Source organism: Neodiprion pinetum, chromosome 2, assembly GCF_021155775.2.
Source record: "Neodiprion pinetum isolate iyNeoPine1 chromosome 2, iyNeoPine1.2, whole genome shotgun sequence".
Classification (NCBI taxonomy): Eukaryota; Metazoa; Arthropoda; class Insecta; order Hymenoptera; family Diprionidae; genus Neodiprion; species Neodiprion pinetum.
In genome coordinates, this window is record NC_060233.1 from 16,614,635 (window position 1) to 16,638,316 (window position 23,682).

At 36.8% G+C, this 23,682-nt stretch overlaps 1 protein-coding gene across 3 annotated transcripts; it reads right to left on the reverse strand.

Annotated features, from left to right (window-relative positions):
* Positions 1-692: 692 nt before the first annotated feature.
* Positions 693-22,892, reverse strand: LOC124212716 (glucose dehydrogenase [FAD, quinone]). 3 transcript variants are annotated; one of them, XM_046613070.2, is made up of 5 exons: positions 22,574-22,892; positions 21,443-21,521; positions 3,938-4,892; positions 2,436-2,979; positions 693-1,387 (listed from the first exon to the last, which is right to left on the reverse strand). In XM_046613070.2, the coding sequence occupies exons 3-5, from the start codon at positions 4,675-4,677 to the stop codon at positions 785-787; spliced, it is 1,887 nt and encodes a 628-aa protein (XP_046469026.1). In that variant the 5' UTR covers positions 4,678-4,892; positions 21,443-21,521; positions 22,574-22,892; the 3' UTR covers positions 693-784. The 3 variants fall into 3 exon arrangements, with proteins under 3 accessions (XP_046469026.1, XP_046469027.1, XP_046469028.1); XM_046613071.2 differs by having other exon boundaries at positions 22,825-22,882; XM_046613072.2 differs by lacking the exon at positions 21,443-21,521 and having other exon boundaries at positions 22,574-22,590.
* Positions 22,893-23,682: the final 790 nt, after the last annotated feature.

Sequence of the window (23,682 nt, forward strand, 5' to 3'; positions counted from 1 at the left end):
AACGAATCATTTAACAATTAAAAATCGTTATTTTGCAAGTTTGTAATGAATTTGATGGATTTGCTTTGAATTTGCAAAATAAGTGTAAAATTTTTTGACTTTATGAACCACGGCGAAAGGAATATTTTCTTTTCACGCAAGGAAACATTTTTAAATTTGTTTTCAAAAAAAAAAAAACATCATCAGAACAACAGTTTGTGTTATCCAGTGATGAATCCCGCATTTACTTAACTGAAAAAATAACTATTTTTTATATCATATTATGCTTGCTCACCATACTTGGTATGGTTAACAAATCCTTTCTCTATGCGATATAATATTCTATTTGGCTATAAAGCTAAATCGACGTTCAGATACGTATAATCCTAGGGTTGCAAATTAACGATTCACCCAAAATTAGAACAGTTCCATCAACCTTTTAACCCCAAACATTTGTCAAGCTCCACGTAAAGTTCAGAAACAGAATTTCATAGTGTTTTTGCACGACATCAATTCTGTAACAAGAAAAAAAAATTTTTTTTCCACTTTACCGTAACTTTCCCAATGTCTTACAATATTCAAACAATCGAGATTGGTTACGAAAACAAAGAGAACTTTTTCTGCGATCTTGAAATAATAATTAGATTTTTTTTTTTTTTTTAGATTTTGGGAACTGATCGTTAAAGCAGGATATCACTTTTTTGAACCAAGGGTGAATTTGACCCCGTGTGACAGTTACGCGATTCTACTGAGGTGTGACCCACCACGGTCAAATTTCATCGAGCCCAATCAGAAAATCTATTCCTTAAATCGCGACGAGTGGTGATATTTTCTCACCATTGCCGGTGAGCCAGTCGCTTTTGATGAGATCAGCCCCCTTCTCAGCGATCATGATAACCGGAGCATTGGTATTGCCGCTAGTAATCGTCGGCATAATCGAAGCATCGATGACGCGAAGTCCTTTGACACCATGAACCCTAAGCGCAGGATCAACGACCGAATTGCGATCACTCCTCGGTCCCATCTTAGCTGTTCCAACGGGGTGATAAATGGTCATGGAGATGTGTCTGATCTGGCACTCCCAGTAAGCATCAGACCCGAATCTTAGATGCTGACAGCCGGGGAGCTTTCGACGATAAACTCGAGAGCCGAACTGCCGGAAGACCTCCGCTTCGCTGACCTTCATCGCGATCTTGACGCCCTCGACGAGCACCGCGACGTCTTTTGGGTCCGAGAAGTAGTTCGCGTTGATGATGGGCTTGTGGAAAGGATTGGAACTTCGCAGTCGCACCGTCCCTCTGGACCGTGGTCGCAACAACAGCGGCATTATTGTCCAGGCATCCTTGTTAGCTATCGGCCTGTACACCGTGTCGTATACTGTATCGGTCAGCCCGAAGATTCGCCTCACCTGCCACGATGAACAAAATTGCAATTAGTCGATCGCAACGTGAAAATTTGGACTTTTGATGTCAATCTGATACTACTTATCGTCAATCTGACACTATCTGACGTTCAAGGTCTAAATTGACCACGAAAATTGTTCCGTAGTAGTCCATACTGGCCACTTTTGGTCAATTTTAACAACGTCAATATTTATACAGTTTAAAATACTAGCCACATTTGTGATATGGCAGCTTTGACGGACAATATGCAAACTACAAATCCGTTACATATGTAGTCTGTAACCAGGGCTAAATGGAACCAAAATTACATTTGGACTCATTGGAACATGTGTAGCGTTCTGGTTACATACTGAGGCAAATAGTGAGACTTGGGAGATTCAGCTTTCGAGTGCGCGTGCGCGAGCTTTTTTCGCCTTCTTATACAGACTGGCCCTTTTAAGCTTCAGCCGTGAATCGCGGCATGAGGGTTGTTCAGGTGCTGCGATTCTTCGAGGTTAAGCAAATCTCAAGCATTTGATGCAGTGATTCGGAAAGACTCGGCAAACTTTTATTATTAACTGACTGATGAGTGCTACAACTACTACAAGTTACCGTAACAACATAATTTCGATTCGCACCTTATCGCGGGGAAGCGTAGCATCTCAGGGTTTCAGATAAGTTGACTGCCCTGCAGACGCGAGGCAGTTATCGCTCAGTTAATAATCAAAGTTTGCCAAGTCTTTCCGAATCACTGCATCAACTGTTACACAGATTTGCTAACACCTATTTTGTTGGAAAAAGAATTCGGTATTATCGAAATATCACCGGAACTCCCGCCCCCCCCTTAAAACCGAAATTACAAATATAATTCGTACTTTATTTTACCTAAATTCTAAACTACAAATGTAATTCGTACTTCATTCCGCCCTAATTACGTAGCATAATTGTACTTTGAACACAAAATACAATTGTAATTTGTAACTCGTTCCGTCCCGATCCATATCACAAATTGCACATGTGAAAAAAATGCAATTATTTATAAATCGCAATCAGGCAGCCTCCAGTTATTCTCACCTGCGCTCCGGCGTCCGAGTTTATCGAGGCTGGCGCCATGTGAAATTGGATGTCGGGCCAGGTCCCGGACTCGTTCGCAAACTTCGTGTTTACGAAGGCCAGGCCTTCCACTCCGCCCAAGGTCGTCATCGGCCCGGCGCCATCCACGAGGTACCGCATCGTTAGTCCAATCGGGGAGAACCGATCCTGGACTATTGCCACCGGCTTGTCGACCAGGAAGGTCAGACCTCCCATCGCAACGTGGTCCTGGAGGTTGTCGCCCACCTTCAGGTCCATCAGCACCGGGACTCCGATGTGCCGAAGGTGTTCCTTGGGCCCGATTCCGGAGAGCATTAAAATCTGCGGAGAGTTTATGGCTCCGGCTGATAGGATTACTTCTTTCCTGGCCTTGACGATGTGGCGTTTACCGTCCCTCACGAATTCCACTCCTAGGGCTCTCAGGGTTAAAGGGTCTATCAGGATTTTTGTCACGTGTGAGTTCATCGCGGTATGAATGTTCCGTCGGAGCCTGATTGGCCTGAGGAAAGCCTTTGCAGTCGAGCACCTGGAGTTCGGTGGAGGGCAAAGTTGTAATTAGAAGAATAAAACACGAATTACGTTGTATCTTGTGATTAAGAACACATAAAATACAAATGACACGTTTCCCAATGATTATGAAACGTGTATGACATGTGGGTGGAATGTAATTCATGTTTGTATTTTGAAAAAAGTGAAAAAGGAAAGACAGGAACACATTGTATTTTGTAATTAGAAGGTTGAACAACTCAAATTGCTTTTGTAAGTTGTTGGTGAAGTTTGTGCGCCCTCGAAACTGTCTATTTTCGTCTGTAATACCGGGAAACGTTAGGGAATTTGATACGTCATTGACGTTAGACAACCAGAAATTCTAAGTCAGTGGTGGCCGATACCATCGGGTTCACTGTAAAATGAAAATATTGCCTCAAAATGCCTTCATTTGAGTACAGAAACACTTTTTCGACGAATTTGAGACGTTTTGGAGATGTTTCAGAGTAGGTTTTTTTTTCAAAATTCGCGTTTTTCTAACAATCTGGAATTAATTCTACAAAATAAAAAGCAGCGATCGATTTGTCAGAAAATTTTACCCCTGTTTCATATACTTGTCAATCATTAAATATGCAACGTATCTCGAAAAAAAATTGTAAAAACCGAGAACCAAGATCGTACACTACTGGGATTGTCACTTTGCAATCCGTCTTCTGGTGGAAAAAAATCAAACTAATGCAACTAGTCTGACAGGTTACCGTTGACCGTGTTTCTTTCACGTGTTGATAGTAGAACACGTAGGTACATCATTGATTACGTTTCGTTAATTTATGTGACACAAGTGATTTGAATCCCCAAGAATTATGATTTGCCGCCGTTAAAATTAAAAACTTGGGTTATCTGGTAATAAAATGGCGCCGGCGACCAGGCCGTGACGTCATGAGAACATTTTCTAGCAACGTATAAAAAAAAAAAATCAAAAGCAAAAAAAGGCTAACCTGGACCCGCGTCTTATGGTGCCCTGAGCAATCATGAAGCCAGTCTGAAGTTCGCCGTTAATGTCGCGGTTCTGGTAGCCAATCTCGACCCCGGCCTGAACAAAGGCGACGACAAGTGGCGTGCGCCACGGAGCTTCTTGAACGGTCAACAATCCCCCCGTTCCATGGTAGGGGCTCTTCGCCAGGTAGGGATTTCTGTTGTCCTCGGACTTCTTGAAGTAGTGCAGAGCCTGCTCGTAGCCCCATCCCGGATTGCCCAGCGCCTCCCAGTGCTCGTAATCTTTCCGATTTCCCCGCACGTAGAGCATATAGTTGAGGACGCTCGACCCTCCCAGCACTTTACCCCTCGGCCAGTTGCACCGCGCTCCCTTCATCGCCAGGCACGCCATCCCCGTCGGCTCCGTCTTGTACTGCCAGTCCAGCTTCGTCAGCTGCAGGTACGCCGATAAGGATGGAACGTCCGTTATCTCGTTCTCGTCCGGCCCCGCTTCCAGAAGCAGCACCTTCCATTCCGGCACTTCGGACAATCGGCTCGCCACTACAGCGCCGGCTGAACCGCCGCCGACGACGACGAAGTCGTACTCAGATTCTACCGGGTATCGGTCGATCGGCCGGCTCTCAGGGTCCACCAGGTCGTACTGGAAGTAAGTCAGTCCTGCCAGCAGAAGCGGGAGCAGCCAGAAACTTGTTCCGACCGCACCCTTCAACGCCGACGTGACCATAATCGCGTTCAGCACCATCTCTCGGTGTTTTCGAAAACTATTTTATTACCGAGGACTTGTTTTTGGTTGCGCAATTTTTTTTTTTTTATCCCGCTACAACGAACCGTCAACTTTTCAAGTCCGGTGGACGCTGTCGAACCTCTTCGAGTCCCCTGCAGCCGATCGGTACGCAATTCATCATATCACGGCACTCTCAGTTTTTTACCCTTTGCCTGAAGCCCGTTTTCTTCTGTCTGGAAAATTTTGAGAGAAGAAATTGTTTAACCCTTTCTGGAACACATTTTTTAACTCGAGATTTTAGCCTGAATTTTTTTACCCGCGGGTTTTTGGGGTCGCTGATCTGACGAATCTGTAGGTTTTGCATTCGAAAGCTGAGCTATTGATGAAGTAAAATTGCTTTGATTGAATTAACGAATTCAATCGCATATTCGTGTGTAACTGACGAATTCAATCGCATATTCGTGTGTAAATGATTCAAGTTTGAAAAGTTTCGTGGTGCAAATATTCATCCCATCCTCGGTTTTTTATTCCAAACTTTTGCCAATTCAGTACAATTATTTTACCGTATATCTAGAGCTTGGTACTGTAGAATTTCAAAAAATTAATGGAAATTTTAGAATAGCTATGCAAAACAATTGCAAGACGTTGTGGAACAATTTTTATGCCGACATTCGTTGAAAATTCGAGAGAAAGTCGTGGACTAAGATCATTTGTTTAAACAAAAATGGTAATTAAAATTGAATAATCTCAATACAGATCGCTGGTCAAAGATTCAATTTTCCAACCATAATTTCATCCGATTTACCGAAATGATCTCAGGGTTACTGAATTACGACCAAATCCACCCAGTGAAAATTCCTTTTTTTATTTCTGTTCACTGTCCATAAAACAGTTAAAAATTTGACGACAAACTTATTTAAGTATAAACAAAGAAATAGAATTTACCGCCTAATACGAAGCCTGTCTCGTATCTTAATCTGCAGAGATAAAAAAATTGATAAGAAGTCAATTGAATTTAACCTTCCGGTTGATTTACACTTGAACGTTACCAGGTGAAACGCGCAATTGCATATCAGTATCACGGATACCAGTAATTCAGCGACTCGCTGTGGACGTGTAATACGCAAATGCGTATAAATTAGCATGGGAGTGGTGAAAGTTCGAGACATAAGACGTTACTGACGTATAATCTGTATCGTTCATTATCGCATTTTAGTGACTTGCTTGCTTGCTGCAGCTCAAATTTCTCTCCAACTAAAGCTAACTAATGGATGTAAAATTGAATAATATTAATCCAATATAGAAAAGAAAAGATATTTACGAAAAAACAAACCTCGATTCATAAATATCAATCCATCATGCGATACATGTATAAATTAATATCCAACAACGCAGTTTGTTTCCGAAGAAATACAACTCAGAATTCAAATTTAATCTGCATTCAGTCCGAAGCTGAATCGCAAAAAGTATGATAAAATCCGAAAATTGATTACACGTATCTACATAGTTGAAATTTTTTTTTTTTTTTTTATCAATCTGTACAAATGTTTAGGCTTTGCTGTTCCCAATTTTGTCACTGTAATTAATTTGTCATTATTTAATCCCGTTTGTTGCGTAAAGTATAAAATTGCTCTTGCCGTGTGAATAATAATGTGGAAAACGTGCCGGACGGAAGAAAAGGAAATGAAAGACGTTAACGAGGGAGGCAGGCTTTCTTCTCTTGGAGAGATATAATTGCAAGGCGCGTGTATATATAATCAGACGCGGAAATAAAAACAACGAATACTATAATAAACAAGGGATTGTCTTTTGATATTTGTGATCTTTAATCGCATTGGAATTGTTGAAAATTTAATAAAGTCGTTGATTCGATTCTTTTTCACGGTGATTAGTTCAATATAGCAATATTCAGTCGACTATTGACCGGTGAATTCATGAAAAATAGTTTCAACACCAAGAGTAACCATTCGTGAAATCGTTGGGACAGTCGACTATGAAATACAGTGAAATGCTTTTGAAATGGTATGAAATACTGTCAAATACTATGAAATGCGTTGTGCAATTCTTGTATAACGGTATGAATTAGTCATGAAATACTATGAAATGCTTGTCAAATGATATGTAATGTGAGAAGTTGAAGAATTTTTGCAACAAACAGTGCACAAGTAGTACGATGCTATTCCGCTTACGGAATAAGGTCGAGGTTTACTGTAAGTACCGCAATCTGCCGCTTGAGGCGCGGTCGATCGCCGTTATTCAATTGTTACTCGATGAGGTTATGTTGATTCCGAGATTAATTGTTATTTTCACACCCAAATCGCGAAATTTACACCAGTGCAGTGATAAAGGCTTGATCAAATTAGTAAATTGTGAAAATGGAAGACCCCGGAGGGATTCCAAGAGAAATAAATGCCTCGCCAGGAAACTACGTCGTTGAAAAGGTCAAGAATAATTCCTTCTGGTCAAATGTCGCGCAAGAACTTGGAATGGATGTACCGTCGTATTTGAAGCACTTATGTGCGTTTTTGGGATTAGACTCAGCGACTGCAACGAAGCATTTCGATGAAATATCGTTCAGAGAAATAGAAGAATTAGCCAGAACTGATATACGGGATTTTCTGTCGAATTCTGAGTTTAATAAACAATTTTACACCATTCATTTCACGAATCAACGGAATTTGAGCATTCTACTCGGAGACAAACACGTACTGACATGAAACATGTAACACGAAACTGCATTATCAAGGCTTCAATCTTATGAACGGTAGAGGAAGATTCAGAAGAATTTACCGTGAAATTAATGAGAAAAATTGCAGACTCGAGTGATACTTTCGTTTTTTCTGATCGAGACGATGTATCACTCGCTAGTTAATCTTTCTGGTTTAAAAGATGCTTTATCACCACTGATTGTGGGCAATAGATTGCAACACATTATTCCTGGTGACTTAGAGGCGTGTGATATTAAGTGAATATGGAAGTCAGATCAGTCAGTCAGTCGCTTCAAGAAAGTCAGTCCAAAGTCGCCAAATGCGAGTCATTCCAAACTTATCTACAAAGATCGACGTTAATCTATGATAACATACGATAATTAACAAGAAAATTCTATGCCGAAACTGCGAAAGTGTCAGGATTTCTCTATTTAATCGTAAAATCAAATTGGTATTCGGGTGTGGCAATTGTTTGCACCAGGGGAGTATGGATTTTGAACCGATAAAAATTTACCATACATTTTTTTCCAAATCCTTTTGTATCCACGAATTGTAAAATATCCGTATATTTCAGGCTCTAGTCAATATTTCATTGAAATGTTGATAAAAATTTCACTCTGCAAATGCATGGTAATGCAAAGGTGGTTTGAGCACCCGCAAAATGGCAAAAGTAAGGTCGCTCCTTCGAGTGTGAGAGTATAGGCGGAAGTCTTTCTCCCTGCAGCACTTTGCCGATTCAGATTGCGAATCGGCAGCCACACATTATTTATCTCTCGCACATATATGTGGCTGGATAGAAGTGGATGTCGCAGTGTTGGCTAAGGTTAGGATAGAACGGCTCGTCTTATTTTCGCTCGGATTCAGACCGCGGTATGGAAACGCGGTGATCTCATAACGAACGGCGAAAGGAGAAAGTCTTTCGGAGTGTTATAGGCACGCTTCGTCGTTTGTTTGTCTTCTTTTTTTTTTTTTTCTTTTTCCGCCTCCCTTTTCTACTTCTCTTTCGGTTACGAAAGTCAAGATTTTCGAAATATTACTGATGTAAATTTTTCGACAAGCTTGACAAAAATTGGATCATTCGCTGCGCTCGTAATTTGGGAGATTTTGTCCATATATTGTAAATGTTGGTTATTTCTTTTCTTATTGCACATGACATAATATCTATATTGAATTAGAAAATTCAATACATTTTTTTTTTTTTTTTTTATCATTAATATCACAGTTATTGTCGTTTTTATATTCGTATTGTTTGTGTTACCTTATTTCTGGGTTTTTTTTCGACATTTTTGTTGTTATTATTACAGAGATTTCAGATATATTTATAATCGATCCTTACGGTTGCGCAACATCGTTTTGGGGTTTTCTATAAATTAGTATTCAGAAATTTTTTTTATCGAATAATCCTTGTAGACTTTCAAACCGAATATGTTGTACTCGTTATAAAAGAGTGTCCGAAACGTCTATAAAAATGTAAGAGAAATTACGTAAATAAACCTACCGCAAAACCAGTTAGAAGTCAGAAGAAGACGGCCTTTGCGGTTGGATAATAATCGTATTCCATCTTTTGCAAACTTTCTTCCTGTTCTTGCATGGCGGTAAAAAATGTTTGTATTATCTTATGTATTTTGCAATCACATATACATATACATGTATGCTAACCGCGGAATATCATCTCATAGTTTTTGAACAAATTCTATCTTTTATGTGTATATTCATGTTGCAACAATTCAACATTTTCAAGAACAATTCTAAAATAAGACCCCGTGTTACGAACCTAAACAATCAATTTTCTCCATCTAATCAGCTCGATGATCTGATCCAAAACCGAGCACACATTCCGAAATACTCTTGCACTAAGTTACGGGCGATATTGTAATTGGTCAATTATATATTACAAATCATATTTCTAATAGAAATTTTTCACAACTAGCACTTAGAAATAAAGAATATATCAATTGCAGTATAGGTTTGCAATCAGGATCAAATAAATTACGATTTAAATTTTTATTTTGTAATTGGAATTATACATAATAAAAAATTTAATTTATTTTTATATTTGATTGAAACAAAAATGTAATTTTGGTGAAATACAAATCAAGTTTCTAATTTTATGTAACTAGTAATGTAAATGTGATTACTATTTCATTTTGCCTTGATTGCAAAACATTTGTTATTACATTTTTAATCTTTATGTATCTTGAATCATATTTGGATTTTGAAATAAGAAAAGTGTTTACATTTTGTCATTACTTGTACGAAATACAAATTACATATGTATTTTTTGTAATTGGAGATACGTAAAATTGCAAATGCACTTTTGTCGGTAATTCCGGTGAAATGAAATGAAAATATAATTTACGCGAAATACAAATTACGTTTGTAATTTTATGTAACTTGTAATGTTAATTTAATTTCGGTTTTATTTTGCCCTAGTTACAGAATATGTAAATTTGTATTTGTAATTTTTATGTATCTTGAAATCATATTTCGATTTTGAAATAAGAAGAGTGTTTACATTTTGTCATTACTTGTATAAAATACAAATTATGTACATTTGTATTTTTTGTAATTGGAGGTACGTAAAATTACAAATGCATTTTTATCGGTAATTACGGTGAAACGAAATGAAAATATAATTTACGCGAAGTACAAATTACATTTGTAATCTTATGTAACTTGTAATATAAATTTAATTTCGTTTTTACTTTGCCCTAATTACAAAATATGTAAATCACATTTTTGTTTTTTCACAAGGTTAGATGAAATGAAATACTAATAACATTTGTATCACATTTCGCTCTAATTACGAAATGAAAATAAAACATCGGCAGTATTTTCCGCGCGTCCAATTACAAAATACTCTTTCGAAATTGTTAATTTATTTCGTCCTCATTTTGAATCGTACGCGAAGACAACGAAACGTACAATTTGTCGTCAAGTACAATTCATTGGAAAATTGTAACGAGGCTGTGATCGATTTCAATCAAAACTCGCACATTCTTCTTGCGCGATAGATTTTTCGGTCAAACGGCTTCGGCAAAAAAACAAAGCCGGAAATGCACCGCGCAACCGGAAAGCGGAAGCTGGCCTATTTTGTACCGCATCGGGCTGTAAAATGAGCCGGTGAGAGGCGCGGGTTGGTTGAAAAAGGTCTTGGCTCACTTTCAGCCGGTGCAGCCTAGCGCGCATTCCACGACGGTCAACGGCCACTTCCAACTTTTTTTATAATCACCATTGACCGCGATTAATGGACATCAATTTATTCACGGTTAGGGACACAGCCTCTTCATTGAAACAGCGATCAACGATCCGCCACAGAATAAACCGGGGAAATCGGTAGACTCGATTAACGCTCGCTCTGATTAATCACAGCGTCTGCAGATTTATGATACAACCATTAAGCTTAGCTTTTCACATTACAGATTAAACGCGCCGTTAATTTTGCTCCGCTTGCATTCTATTCGAGTAGTTGATCGTAAATAAATAAAATACTTCGTTTGTTCTTCTTGAAGAGAGAGAGAGAGAGAGAGAGAGATTGATTGAATATGCTTTATTTCTCACACGGAGGTTACATTTTTACATTTCTTACATTCTATGCTTTATTAATCCATGCTTTACCCATCACTCTTTACATATTCTTTTAGCTGCAGTCTCTTAAACATATTAATATTCCTCACTTCCTTTATTGCTTGTGGTAATTTTGTTGTAATAGTCGAAGCATGTGTAGGTTATACTTTTTTTTCCAGTGCTGTATATGTATGTTTCCTCGTTGTCGTGTGTTATAATCATGAGTTTCTCCTACTAGCCTCATTTGCTCTCGTAAATAGTTGGGCATTAGACCCATTTTTATTTTACGTACAAACAGACAAACGTTACATTTCATTCTCTGTCGTACATCGAGGAAACACGGCTCGTCGAGCATATCCCTCACTATTGTATGCCTGTCACATCTCAGCATTGCTCGCATCGCTCGATTTCGTGTTATTTGCACTATGTCCATCCAATATTTATTTATGTTTAGCATTAACGTATTACAATATTCAAAACGAGGTGCGACGATTGTTTTGTATATGATGACTAGAGTTGGGACTGAGACATATTTATCGAACCCATGCGTGAAATTCACCTTTTTTCCTACTTCTTTGACGATGAACATTGCCATCTTGTCAAATCTCAAATGTTTGTCAATTACTACACCTAGATATTTTATATCTTGTACCTCCTCTATCTTCATTCCTTTTATTTTTATATCACAACGATCATTCGCATGTGTCTTCCTCGGGTCATGAATTACCGTAAACTTCGTTTCATTCGTGTTCAGTCTCAGGTGTCAGTAGAGATATGACTTGTTTACATATGACACACATCGAATTTTCGAATAGTTGATAGTCTGCTTGAAATGAAAAATATTTACGTTTCTTGAAAAAAAATGATAAAACAGTAAAATGATAAGAGAGCGATGCCAGAATGAATGCGAGCCCCAAACAATGTTATTCAATGATTCATGGCTAAATACTAGACATAATCCGCAATGTTGGGAAAAAAGTCGATAAGAATTCAGTTTTTGGGAAAAAATCGAAAGCACGTATTCTGTATTCTTGCATGCTCTTCACAGTGCTGTTGGATTCATTGAGCTCTGATGAACATCTTGTTTCTAATGTAAAAAATGAACTTTGTATACACAAGTTAACCCCTAAAATGAAGAGTTCTTGAGAATATTCGAAGTGTGTTTTTCATCACTTTTGACAAGGTATTTATTACTACCATTATCAGCTATCAAAATCCCCTCCTTGTATGCAAAACAGAAAAATCATCTTGGGAGGTGGTCAACTTTGGAGGGGTGTTTCACCCCTTTAAAATGAGTTTGGGCCGATAAAAAAAAATACGTATGTCATCGATTTTGACCCTCTATAACATACCAGAGTTTCATCGAAATCGGAGGGGGACACCTGAAAACGTTTCCTTGTCAGTGAATTCTTGTTTAACCAATTATTTGCATTATTTAACTCAACATTTAATTTTCTTTCCACTTCACACGCATCATCGTCACTCGCATATATCACCGTATCATCGGAAAACATTTTACATTCACAGTATTGCGGTTCTTTCGCAATATCATTAACGTATAGTAAAAATAGCAGCGGACCAAGCACAGAGCCCTGGGGGACACCGTGTCTATTTTTCTGCTTTAACGACTTGCAATCACTATATTTGACTTGTTGCATTCTATTACTTAAATACGACTTAAACCCTTTAAGCACAGCTCCTGTCATTCCATATTGTTCGATATTTTTCAGAGTAACATGTTTCGTTCGACTGTTTCGAAACCTCGTTTAAAATCTAAAAGGACGACACCGATCACTTTATTTTCTTCTGTACTTCTTTTCCATGTTATTATTACATTTTTCAGTGCCGTTTCGCAAGTGTAACCTTCCCGGAATCCTGACTGTTCATCTCTAAGAATGTTATTACTTTCAATATATTTAACAATTTGATTTTTTACTGCAACTTCCGTTCATTTCTCACACATAGGTAACATATTTATCGGCCGGTGTTCCTCCGCCTTTATCTTGCTTCTCACCTTTGGTATCGGTACTATTGTTCATGTTCTCCATGGTTCCGGAAAGACTTCTTCTTGCATTGATTTATTCATGAGTACCAACATTCTTTGTCCTACACTTTCCCACGCAATCTTTAGCATTTCCATGTGCTGATCCCATCTTCCGTTCCTGCATTGCTTTTTAGCCTATTTACAATTTTATCAATTTATTCTTTTCTTACCTCGTTAAAATTTTCAAAATTATCAAAATTTAACAAATTGACAACTGCTTCATATTTTCTCTCCCCTGGTTATCGTCTTGATCATTATCTGGTATTTCTTCTACACTTTCCAAGAAAAATGTATTCAAGTTATCGGCTATGTCATGTTTATTTTTGCACACATGTCCCCCAAACTGTACATCTTTTAATTCGTCGTCATTATTTCTACCTCCTATCATCGATTTCAAAGTTTTTCCAAATTCTTTTCGAGTCGGTTTTTACGGCATCAATAGTTTCTTCGTGATGTTTTCTTTTACTTTGTCTTGTTTCGGAAACGACTGTTTCACGCATTGTTTTATGCGGATTCCAGTTTACCTTTAAATTACTGATTGTTGCTTGTTTATACGCATAGTCTCTGCACCTATTTGCTTCCCTAACCGCATCAGTAATCCAGGGTTTGTTTTGCCATTTCCTTGGAACTCTCTTTTTTATTTTCGGTGCCACTGCGTTCAGTGATTCCGTTACACCTGTCACCACGTGTATTGCCAATTCTTTTACAGTACCATTACTGTCACAATTATATCCAATATAATTTTTTATCATCCGATTAAACTGGTATTCGTCAAAATTTGAGGAGTCACGTCTATAAAGTTCCGTTAATCCATTATCATTATTTTCATTCTCAAGGAGATCCACTTTTATAATCCGGTGGTCAGTAATCTTCGTAGTCCAAAGTATTTCGTTAGCAATATCAAAATTTCAAAAAAAAAAAAACCAGATCTATCAGCGTTTTCGAACTTTCCGTAATTCTATCGTGTCCGCTTACATATTGCTTCGGTCCGATACATTTCAATGTCCCGTGTCAATCGTTTTGAATATTCGTTTACCGAGATCAATGTTAACAATTCCCAACAATTAAAATATGTCCTTTTTCTATCAATTCATCGAATTCTCCAGTTATTTCGTCTGTAAATTTTCCTACGCTCTGGCTTGGCGATCGGTATACATTACAGATTGTCGTGTCGCTATACTTGCCCATTAACCGAACTGAACTTATCCACGTTCTTTCTTCGATACTTTTTTTTCCGATATTACTTTACATCGTAGGTCCTTATCGATATAAGTCAATGGACCACCTGTTCTGCTATTGGCAGTATCACGTCTGACAACTTCGTAGTTATCCATCTTTATTTCCGCAACGTTTATCTCTTCCGTAACATGGATCTCGGTTAAAGACACTACTTTAGCCTTCAAGTTCGTAACAGTATCCTCTATTTCGTCTTTGTCGTGCAGGAAACCCTGAGCATTCAAAACCAGTATAAATGCTCCAGACTCATACCTTTTACATTTACTTTCATCTACCGCTCTTATATACACCTCACAATTAATATCTGTTGCCTCGTGGTCACAGGCTAAATTTTTCTGTTAATTTCGCACAGTTTATGCAGATTTTTAACATCCCGTTTCTCGGATTTCATAGAAAATAGGAAGTCATTGTAATCACCCCGAAAATGTAACATCGAGTTCTCGCTGGATATCCACGTTTTGATGTCCGGAGAATCACTTCCAATCATTTTCAAATGAACGTCTGTGTGTGTGTGTATGTATGTATGTATGTACGTGCGTGATAAATTTTTTGTCCGACGGTATCTCGAGAACGAGTAGTTAGATTTTGATAAACTTGGTCTTAATCGACGCACCTCTTTCATACTTAGACCTGATTAGATTTTGGCTGTGATTGGTTTAGTAATTTTTGAATAATTTAAAAAACGAAATTTACAAAGATAAAATGAAAATGGTGTTATCTTCGGAACGGATGAACGGATTTGGATGAAAATTGGTATCCGAAGGTGTTTGGGGTCGCTGATCACATATCTGAAGTCACGTTTGCAAAATAAAGATTTCACGTAGTAAATGTGCTCGAAAAAAGAATTAAAACACTCGGGAGTTTGATGAAAATACGAGAACCGACGATTCTCCAAAGATAAAATGTATGACTAGGAAAAAGGTGTGAATATTTTGCGATATCCTGTTTTGTTTAAATTCGTTGTAAGTACTCTACAGTCGCATTTAAGTTTTTTGTTTATATCGAAATATACTAGCTTCGAGCACAAATAATGGGAAGTTCGCTTGTTTCTTTTCACGTATAATCTCAATGATCGTGTCACCCTTTATTGTCTCTATCTCCTTTCGAATCACGTCTGCGGTTGCGTTTTGAACATCATCTTTTTGGCTTTGTACTGTTTTTCCATGTTTTTCATCCTTCTTTCACCCCGTCTATACTATCGATTTTTGCCATTTTGCTTCCTTGCATTTTATCATTCGGCGTTGTTTCTCCTTTGCTTCCTCGTAAATTCTCACCCGTTTTTGTTATTTCAAACGTTGTTATAATTTCTCTAATTTTAACCGTGCATGACACTAAGTGATGATATTTATTGTATACACAGATGAGCACGCACTGCCTCGAATGCAAACAAATGTAAACAAATCGAAAGATCTTGGTCAGCTGATGTGGATAGAGTATGACATTTCGGTGCTTATGTCACACTTACGACACGCAAACATCCATTAACCGTTTTCCGTTTACCGCGGTACAACGATCGTTTTATTTATGTTTTTAAACATTAATATTCCGGCCAGTGGAAGATACCACTTTTGCGTATTCACTGAACTATAGCACTAAATTTTCCGACATTTCTTTCATCAGACAATTACGAGATAAATACTGAGCGATATATCACACGTCTAATCGCTTCTACTCGTGTCTGTAGAAGATAATAAATAAATTAAAAAATAAATCAAAACTGATCGTCAGCTGTTAAATAGGTTCCAAGTTTTTAGCGATATACGGAAGTGCGAAGAAATGTTAATTTCGAATGTACGATTCAGAAGTAGAATCGGGGGATTCTACCAATCTACCATAATTTGGATCATCGTGAGAATTGATTTCATGACGATGCTTTAACGCGGGGGGGGGTAAGATTTGCACTTTCGAAAAATCGAATTTTTTTTCCAAGACGTTCTGGGGCAAACTCTGTCACCGCTTTGTTTTTCAATATTTCCGCATGAAAAAATTACAGCATATTTTTAAAAGTATACTTAATAATGTACAAAAGGTTTGACTGAATTTGCTCAATCCGTATTTTTAAAAAAAATTCACAAACAAAGTGTTTTTTTAATTTTTTACGCTGAACCCCCCCCCCCCCCCCCAAGGGAATTAAATTTTATCAGCACTCTTATTAGATTACTCTATCCAATAAAATACTAATCAATCAAATGAAAAGACTAACGATAGTAATAAATTCACGATTGGAATGGTGAAACTCGAGTCGATTAACGATAAGCTGAATTTTATGGAGTAAATTTCACAACTCAATTTAAGAAAGAAAGTATATTAAAAACTGTCTAGAAGTGCAGCATTTGTTCAATAACAGTTTGATTATAATCTTTTTCTTTTGTGATCTTGCGTTATAGAGGTTTTGTTATGAAATTCGAATCTATGGGGAAAAAATCGTATTAGGTGACTTGTAAAAAATTTTAATTCAACAGAACAATGACCGAAAATTTATTGAAATTGGAGCAGAAACAATAAAAATAAACAGCATTGTGCGCATGCTCTGAAATACTTGATAATCCGATTTAGTTTGTTTACATTCGTGGGCGAAGGAATTTTTCTGTACTAAAATACATAATTTCATTTCACTCAAATCGATTTACTTCATTTTGTCCATGGTATTCATTTGCCGCTTTTCTATCACAAAAAATTATTCAATTGTATTATATTATCAATCATTATAACAATCAAAATCGAATCCAGCATCAATTAAAAGCTGCGTACGATATTTGGATCGAAAATCTTATATTATATTCGACTCGGAAGAAAAACTTGCGGTGAATTAATAAATTAAATATTCAATGCATTTATTTATTTACCCAACTATATCTTGTGTCGAGAAGAATTTTTCTACCGGTGCAATAAAAATCTTTTAACTGGGATTGGCGTACTTGGAACCCTGGAGACAAAAAATAGATTGCTTGTGGCTGTAATATTTTTGAAAAACATCCATTATAGTTGGAAGTAAAAGTAAATTTATTTCCACCGAGTCGTTGATTGAGGATCGTCTCGAAAATAGGAAAAAATTTAGGATACACGTTCATTTCTTTTCCATTGGCATTACACATTGTCGGTGAGTTAATTACATCTCAGTGGAAAGGTTCAAGAATCGATGGAACTTTTTGCCTTTGGCAAAATAAATTTTCATCACTCGAGCGGAAATTATTTTCGAATTGGCCGCATTTATTCTACGTTCTGGTTATGCAATCTATAAATGAAAAAAAATTCACCCAGCGCAATGTTGCCACAGTAGTTTTTTGCGGGATTTTTCTGAACAGCATTTTTTCGAAATTTTACATCTTAATATAATCGCTTTTATCGAATTTAAACCGCTGTTCTTAAAAATAATTCAACAGACTTTTATTACACGTACAATAATCGTGAAAAATGAAACCAAGGATACGGATAAACGAAAACAAATAAACACAAGTCTGTTTATTGAGTGGATTTTATTAATTTTTTTCTAATTTATGTTCGCTTTCTCTGTTTCAGGTAAGGACAAATTTTGTCAATGCAAGGAAACTCATCATTCAAAGTTGCGGCTTTGCCTAATATTGTAAACGTACCGTCACACAGATTTCGATCTAGTTCGACAACTAGTAAGTATAAATTGTGTAACGCTTTTTTTTCACCTCACTTCGTATCTTCGAAGGCATAAAACAATCGATCGAATATTCAGAAAAAATGTGTCATTTCCTTTGATGAAGTAATTTTTTTTTTTTTCTCTCGTTACGTTTTAGTTCAGTCAACATAGGTTTGAATTAAAAATATTTGGAATACGGCTGAATTTTTTGTGTACAAGGGTTTTCAACCCTCAGAAACTGAAATCTGAAGTTATTTTTGAGCCGCAAGCCGGCGTTTCGAGAAAACAGAAGAACTTGAACTTTTTTTTTTTTGCATTTTCTTCAAAAAAACTGCTATCGATGTATAAAAATGACTTGACCATCGTGTGGAGCCGAAAATTTGACATCGTATTATTTCCCCATATGCCAGAAACTAAGTCGGATTACGAAATCAAGCAACAAGGCATTATTTCATTGAAATTCCCCAGATGTCGTCGATAAGTAGAATTTCTTTTTCCTTAATTGGTTAATTCGACGCCGTTTCCGACATAACAAATGAGGACATAATTCGACGTAGAATTTTCCGCTCTACACGATGGTTAAGTAAATTTTCATCTATCTATAGCAATTTTTCAGGAAAACTGACTTCAGTTTCTCAGGGTCGAAAATCGCTGTACACAAAAATGCAGCCATATCCCGAACATCTTATTTTTACCGGACTAGTTTGGTATATATTTGCATTCCCAAATGAGTCTATTGTTCAACATTCATTTCGAGTTCGATAAATTATGACCGAATATTCTAGGAATTGTTTTTTTAGTCAGGTGTTTCAATAGCGGAAAATAAATGAATAATCAAGTAAATATTCCAGCTGATTGAATATGAATATAAGAAAGGAGAAAAAAAAAAAAGTTTAAATCGCAGTAATTCATTTAGGTCGAAACTTTTACTTGTATAATAATTTGCAGCATGCCAACATTGAAATTGAATTCCAGAAGAAAGTTACAGTCGACAGCTAAGCATATGGGTAAAGTTTTTTCATTTTTTTTTTTTTTTTCCCGCCTTCCGGCCATATTTTTCAGGATTTAGAATTTTTCGAAAATTCCGAGTCGAACACAAAATTCTTTGCGTTTTATATTCACTTGACGCCAAATCATCGAAACGAACAAAAAATAAAAGGGGAAAAAAAAACACAAAAAACGAATGAATTACAGGAATCAAAAATATTTGGCTCGAACCTTGAACACCGAAAAACGACCAAGTTCAATATCGAAACAGGTTATACTGGTCGTAAAAAAATTCAATCAACCGACGACGCGATTCGAGCGTGAATTGGAAACAGAAACGCGAAACGAATCGAATGACAAGTCGGTCGCTGTTTTCATTTCTACCGCATATTATAGACAGACAATGTTTTCAATCCTTTCCGCCGGGTATTAAATTCGTCGATTTTAATTTCTTCTTTAATTTCTACTTTCACCATCGCAGATAAATCTCTCTCTCTCTTTTTCTCTCTCTTTCTCTCTATCTCTTTTTCTCTTTTAAGACAGTCGGTACAAACAATATATTAAAATAATCAGCTCTTCATCATACCGATCCAGATGCCAAAATCTTTATCAATCAAAATAAATTCATCGTACCGAATGCGATGGAAATGTTACGATTAAATTTTGGAATATCTTCAGGTATTGTGAAAATGATTTCAGTACCACGAATTCATCGTTCAAAGCTTCAGTTATTAAAGTGAAAATGAAAATCTGAAAACTGTATTTTTTTTATTACTTTCACACGAAAATATATTTATAGTGATTGAAACGTAAGAAAATTGTAATAAATTTATTCTTCACGTGATTTTAAATATACCAGCTTGAAGGTTTCTGTGACGAGTTTTTAATTTTTCGTTTATACCGTATCTGCATTGATTGATTTTCAAGAAATTCGTTAATAACCATCGGATATCCTTTTTTCATTATTGATTCGAGTGAATCTTAGAAATTTTCGGGATTCGATAATACATCCACGATTTCTTAGTTTCGAAAGTGAAAATATCGGTTCGTGTTGCAATTCAATTCGAACTTGAACCTGAAAACTCGAACTTGAAATTTGTATTTTTCGTATGAATATGCATACAAAATCAGAATCGAATTATTTTACACACTGTTACATTATTTCGAAAAAAGAAAAAAAAAACCGTTCCGACACTCTGCGGAATTCTTATTCTCAAACGTACACAATAATTTACGCTCTACCGATATTCATTCTTAGAGGAGCAAAAACATCTAAAACCGTGTTAAACCGAAAGAAACGGGCCAAACAAAAAAAAAAAAAAAACTAATCAAGTAAAATATAATTCCAATTCATATCAACTTTACATAATCACGCTTAACTAACCCATCCAACGATTAACGTGATAAATTCTATTTTCGTTTCTGTTCTTCGCTCAGATGTGAATAATTACAGTCGATAAAACAAGACGGCGATTTTGGGCATTGCACAACGCTTCTGAAAAAGAGAGAAAACAATTTGGGGGAAAAAAAAACAAAAAAAAAAACAAGGATTCCAACTAATTCCGAGCTGTAAATTAATGCTAATGTTACCGACCTCGCTGTTTATGTTTGCGAATGTGATAACAATTCGGCTCGTATATAACGAGGCGTTAGAGCTGCAATCAAGCCGGTACGATAAATAGATTTATTAGCATTCTCGCGGCGACCCGGTTTGGGATTATATAAATGACAACACGAGGTTGGCGTGCGTCGATTGCTCATCCATGTTCGAACTGACCGTTGCGCCGGCTGCGAAAGGGGGACTTTCGTTTTCTTGGTTACAATATCGGCTTGCGCAATCCGTTTGAACGTTGTTTATTGCACGGGATTTAATTGTACCGAAATTATCGAGAAATCGGTTCGCGAAAGAAATTTTTAGACCACTTTCGGTTAACGATTTTTCAAAAAAAAAAAAAAAACACAACAAAAAATCCGCAACAATCTCGAGGACATTTTCAACAAATTTTCACGTCATTCAAGGACATTGAGAGTAGAATATTTTCAGGGCCCAAAAAAAAAAATTCAAGGATATTTTTCAGGACTTTCGAAGGCCAAGCAAAATTCAAGGACATTTTTTTTTTTGTCATTGAACTGTCGGTTAGAAATTTTGTTTCGAATATTCTACCCCAAACAATTGTTACGTTTATTTTTCCGTTTATTCACTCAGAAACGGTAAAAATTCTACTAAGCATTGTTTTTAGACGCAGAAAATCACACGATCGCAGTTCTTTTTTTTTTATTTTTCGTTACAATTACGAATGGCCGATGTCGGCCATTGTTTAAAGAAAATAAGCTGGACACGCTTTTCTTTATAATTTTATTTTGTTGCAGAGGATTTCATCTCGTCATATCGAAGTGGTGAAAAATTTTTATGTCAAAACGATGTTCGCTCATATCGATGCGAAACCCTGAGAACCAAAAAATTTCAACAGAAAGAAAAAACTGTACCGTGTGTCGAATTTAAAAAATTAACTACAGCTCGTTGTTTGTCTTTTTTTTTATTTTTTTTTTATTTTTGTCAACTTTCTGTTAAAACTTGTCCGAACTGAGGCTGTTTATTCATTTTGTTCCGTATAGTCACTTTAAACTCACCTGTTCATTTCAGATCCTGAAAAACCTCTCGCTCGGATTCGGTGATCAAGCTTCTTTCTGTTTGTAAAATTTCTCCAATCTGAATTTTCGAAAACAAACAGAAAGGGAAATTTGAATTAGAAAATAACAGTCCGGTCAAACTCTCTACCGTCTAATAAACAAAGAAACAACAATCCTCAGATCATATAATACGACACATGACTGCCTGCAGCGGACAACTAACGTCATTATAATGCCCGTCTACCGGAGAAATTTCGTTACGTAATCCACGCGCGATAAAAGAAAAATAACGTACATTGCTATATTGCTGTAACAATTTATTCTGAGGGAAGTAAAAAACACTGCTCGGAAAATTGGCAATTCAATTGAAAATCGATGATAACTGTAATAATGGCAATGGATAACAGTAATCGGAATAAATATTGGTTATGGAGGTTGATTGGCCAAAAGTAAATACCTATTTATCAAATTGTTACGTTCGTAATACACGGATAGATATTCTCTTTAAAAAATAACGCAACAGAAAATACCGAAATTATAGACAAAAGCTCAGATATCGATGTTTCGTTTAAAATTGTTTTAAAATAGTCAAAAGTCTGTCAGATTCGTTCGATTTCACTCTACGATAGCTCGTTTTATTCAGAACACTGTTTTGCTACAACGTCACTGAAAGAGATATTCAATTTTGTTTTCAGTAGTTAATTTAATCATGCCATTTCTCGATCGTAAGAAATTTTCGTGCAACGTTGTAGAATTAAATATTCAACGATTCCATCTTGATGGGGGGGGGGGGGGGGGGGGATACCACACTTCTTTAACCGGGTTTGTAGAAAACAGCCTGTTGAATAAAATAAACCGATCGTTGAGTGAGATTGAACGAATCTATTAGATTTTCGATCATATCGACAAACATTTTTATTCGACGTGTGAAACGAAGCGTTCAAAATACAAGCTCTTGTTAATAATCCGATCACTTCGTATTCTCAGATTTTCAGAAAGATCGTAGCAGCTTACGAATATGACAATTTGACAAATACTCAATGATCACAACAGTCTCGTAATAGAATTGATAAAAAGTATCGACATCCATCCGAACCAACTTCTTTAAAAACTGTGATAAAAAATAATTACAAAATTATCAGTCTTCTTTCCACGTATGATTCCGTAGCACTGTTCAATCACTTGTACGTATAAAAAATTTGAGACATTTGCCGCACTGGTTTTCAAATCAATCAAGACCGTTTGTTTTTCGCTGTTTTTTCATCAATCACTGAACATTACTGTCTTCACGGTGAAGCAAAATCGACGGAAAAAATGAATAACGATAAGAAACTAAGAGAAAAGGAAAAAAGAAAAAAACCGACTATAATAACAAAACAAACCAAAAACACTAGAATCACGTGATCGTCGAGCCGCAGATTCATAGACCAGGCAAAGGAGTTCGGAACGGTTCAACTCTTGGAGCGACACTGTCTCGCCTTGGGTTTACAGTCAGCCCGAGAAGCACTCGACGTTGGTTTGCTTCGATAGTGAAAGTGTTTCTCCTCCGGATTACGATGAGTTCACCTGTGCACGTTTACCTTGTCGTCGTTCTCAGCTGCACCTTCACACTTCATCCATGCCGGTGAACATCGTCTTCTACCTATTTGAATATCTTTGGACGAGCGGCTATCGCCTACTTCTCAACTTCTCAACGATTAGGCACGATGATGTGGTAATCCATCCGTCCGTCCACCCCAACAACTCTCTTCTTTCTTCACCCATCGTCGAATTGGCCACCTCGGCACGCGTGCGACGCAGCACGTCGTGATTTTTTGACAGTTGTCGCTTTTATTTTCGAGAGAAAAAAAAAAACAACCGTCGGGTTTGGAACGATACGTTTCACGAAGGTATCAGGTGTTTGTGTGCAGAGAAAGGATTTGTTTAAATCTTTGACTCGACACGATTTTTATTTTTGCTACTAATTTTTTGGTAACAACCACCCGGTTTTTTAGTTCCACATGGTCCCTGATATATTTTATATCGTAAGTCTAAATAAATTACAAAAGTCGGTCATTTATTTATTGCAAAAATATCGCATGTAAACGAATGGGCATTAATCATGAAAATTCGAATGCCAATTTTTACACAAACTTACAGTTTTTACAACATTCTTCTTGTTGCTTTTGTTTGTCTTCCTTGTTGGATCCGCCATTTTGAATTTTCAAATTTCGAGTTCAGATTCGTAATCAGTGACCCCA

What these genes read in the sequence shown, in the direction of transcription:
- LOC124212716 (XM_046613070.2), bottom strand. Translation starts at nt 4,677, where the DNA reads ATGGTGCTGAACGCGATTATGGTCACGTCGGCGTTGAAGGGTGCGGTC. An exon ending in ACCATAAGACGCGGGTCCAG is followed by an intron (nt 2,980 to 3,937) that starts GTTAGCCTTTTT and finishes ACCGAACTCCAG; the next exon opens with GTGCTCGACTGCAAAGGCTT. An exon ending in ACTCGGACGCCGGAGCGCAG is followed by an intron (nt 1,388 to 2,435) that starts GTGAGAATAACT and finishes TCATCGTGGCAG; the next exon opens with GTGAGGCGAATCTTCGGGCT.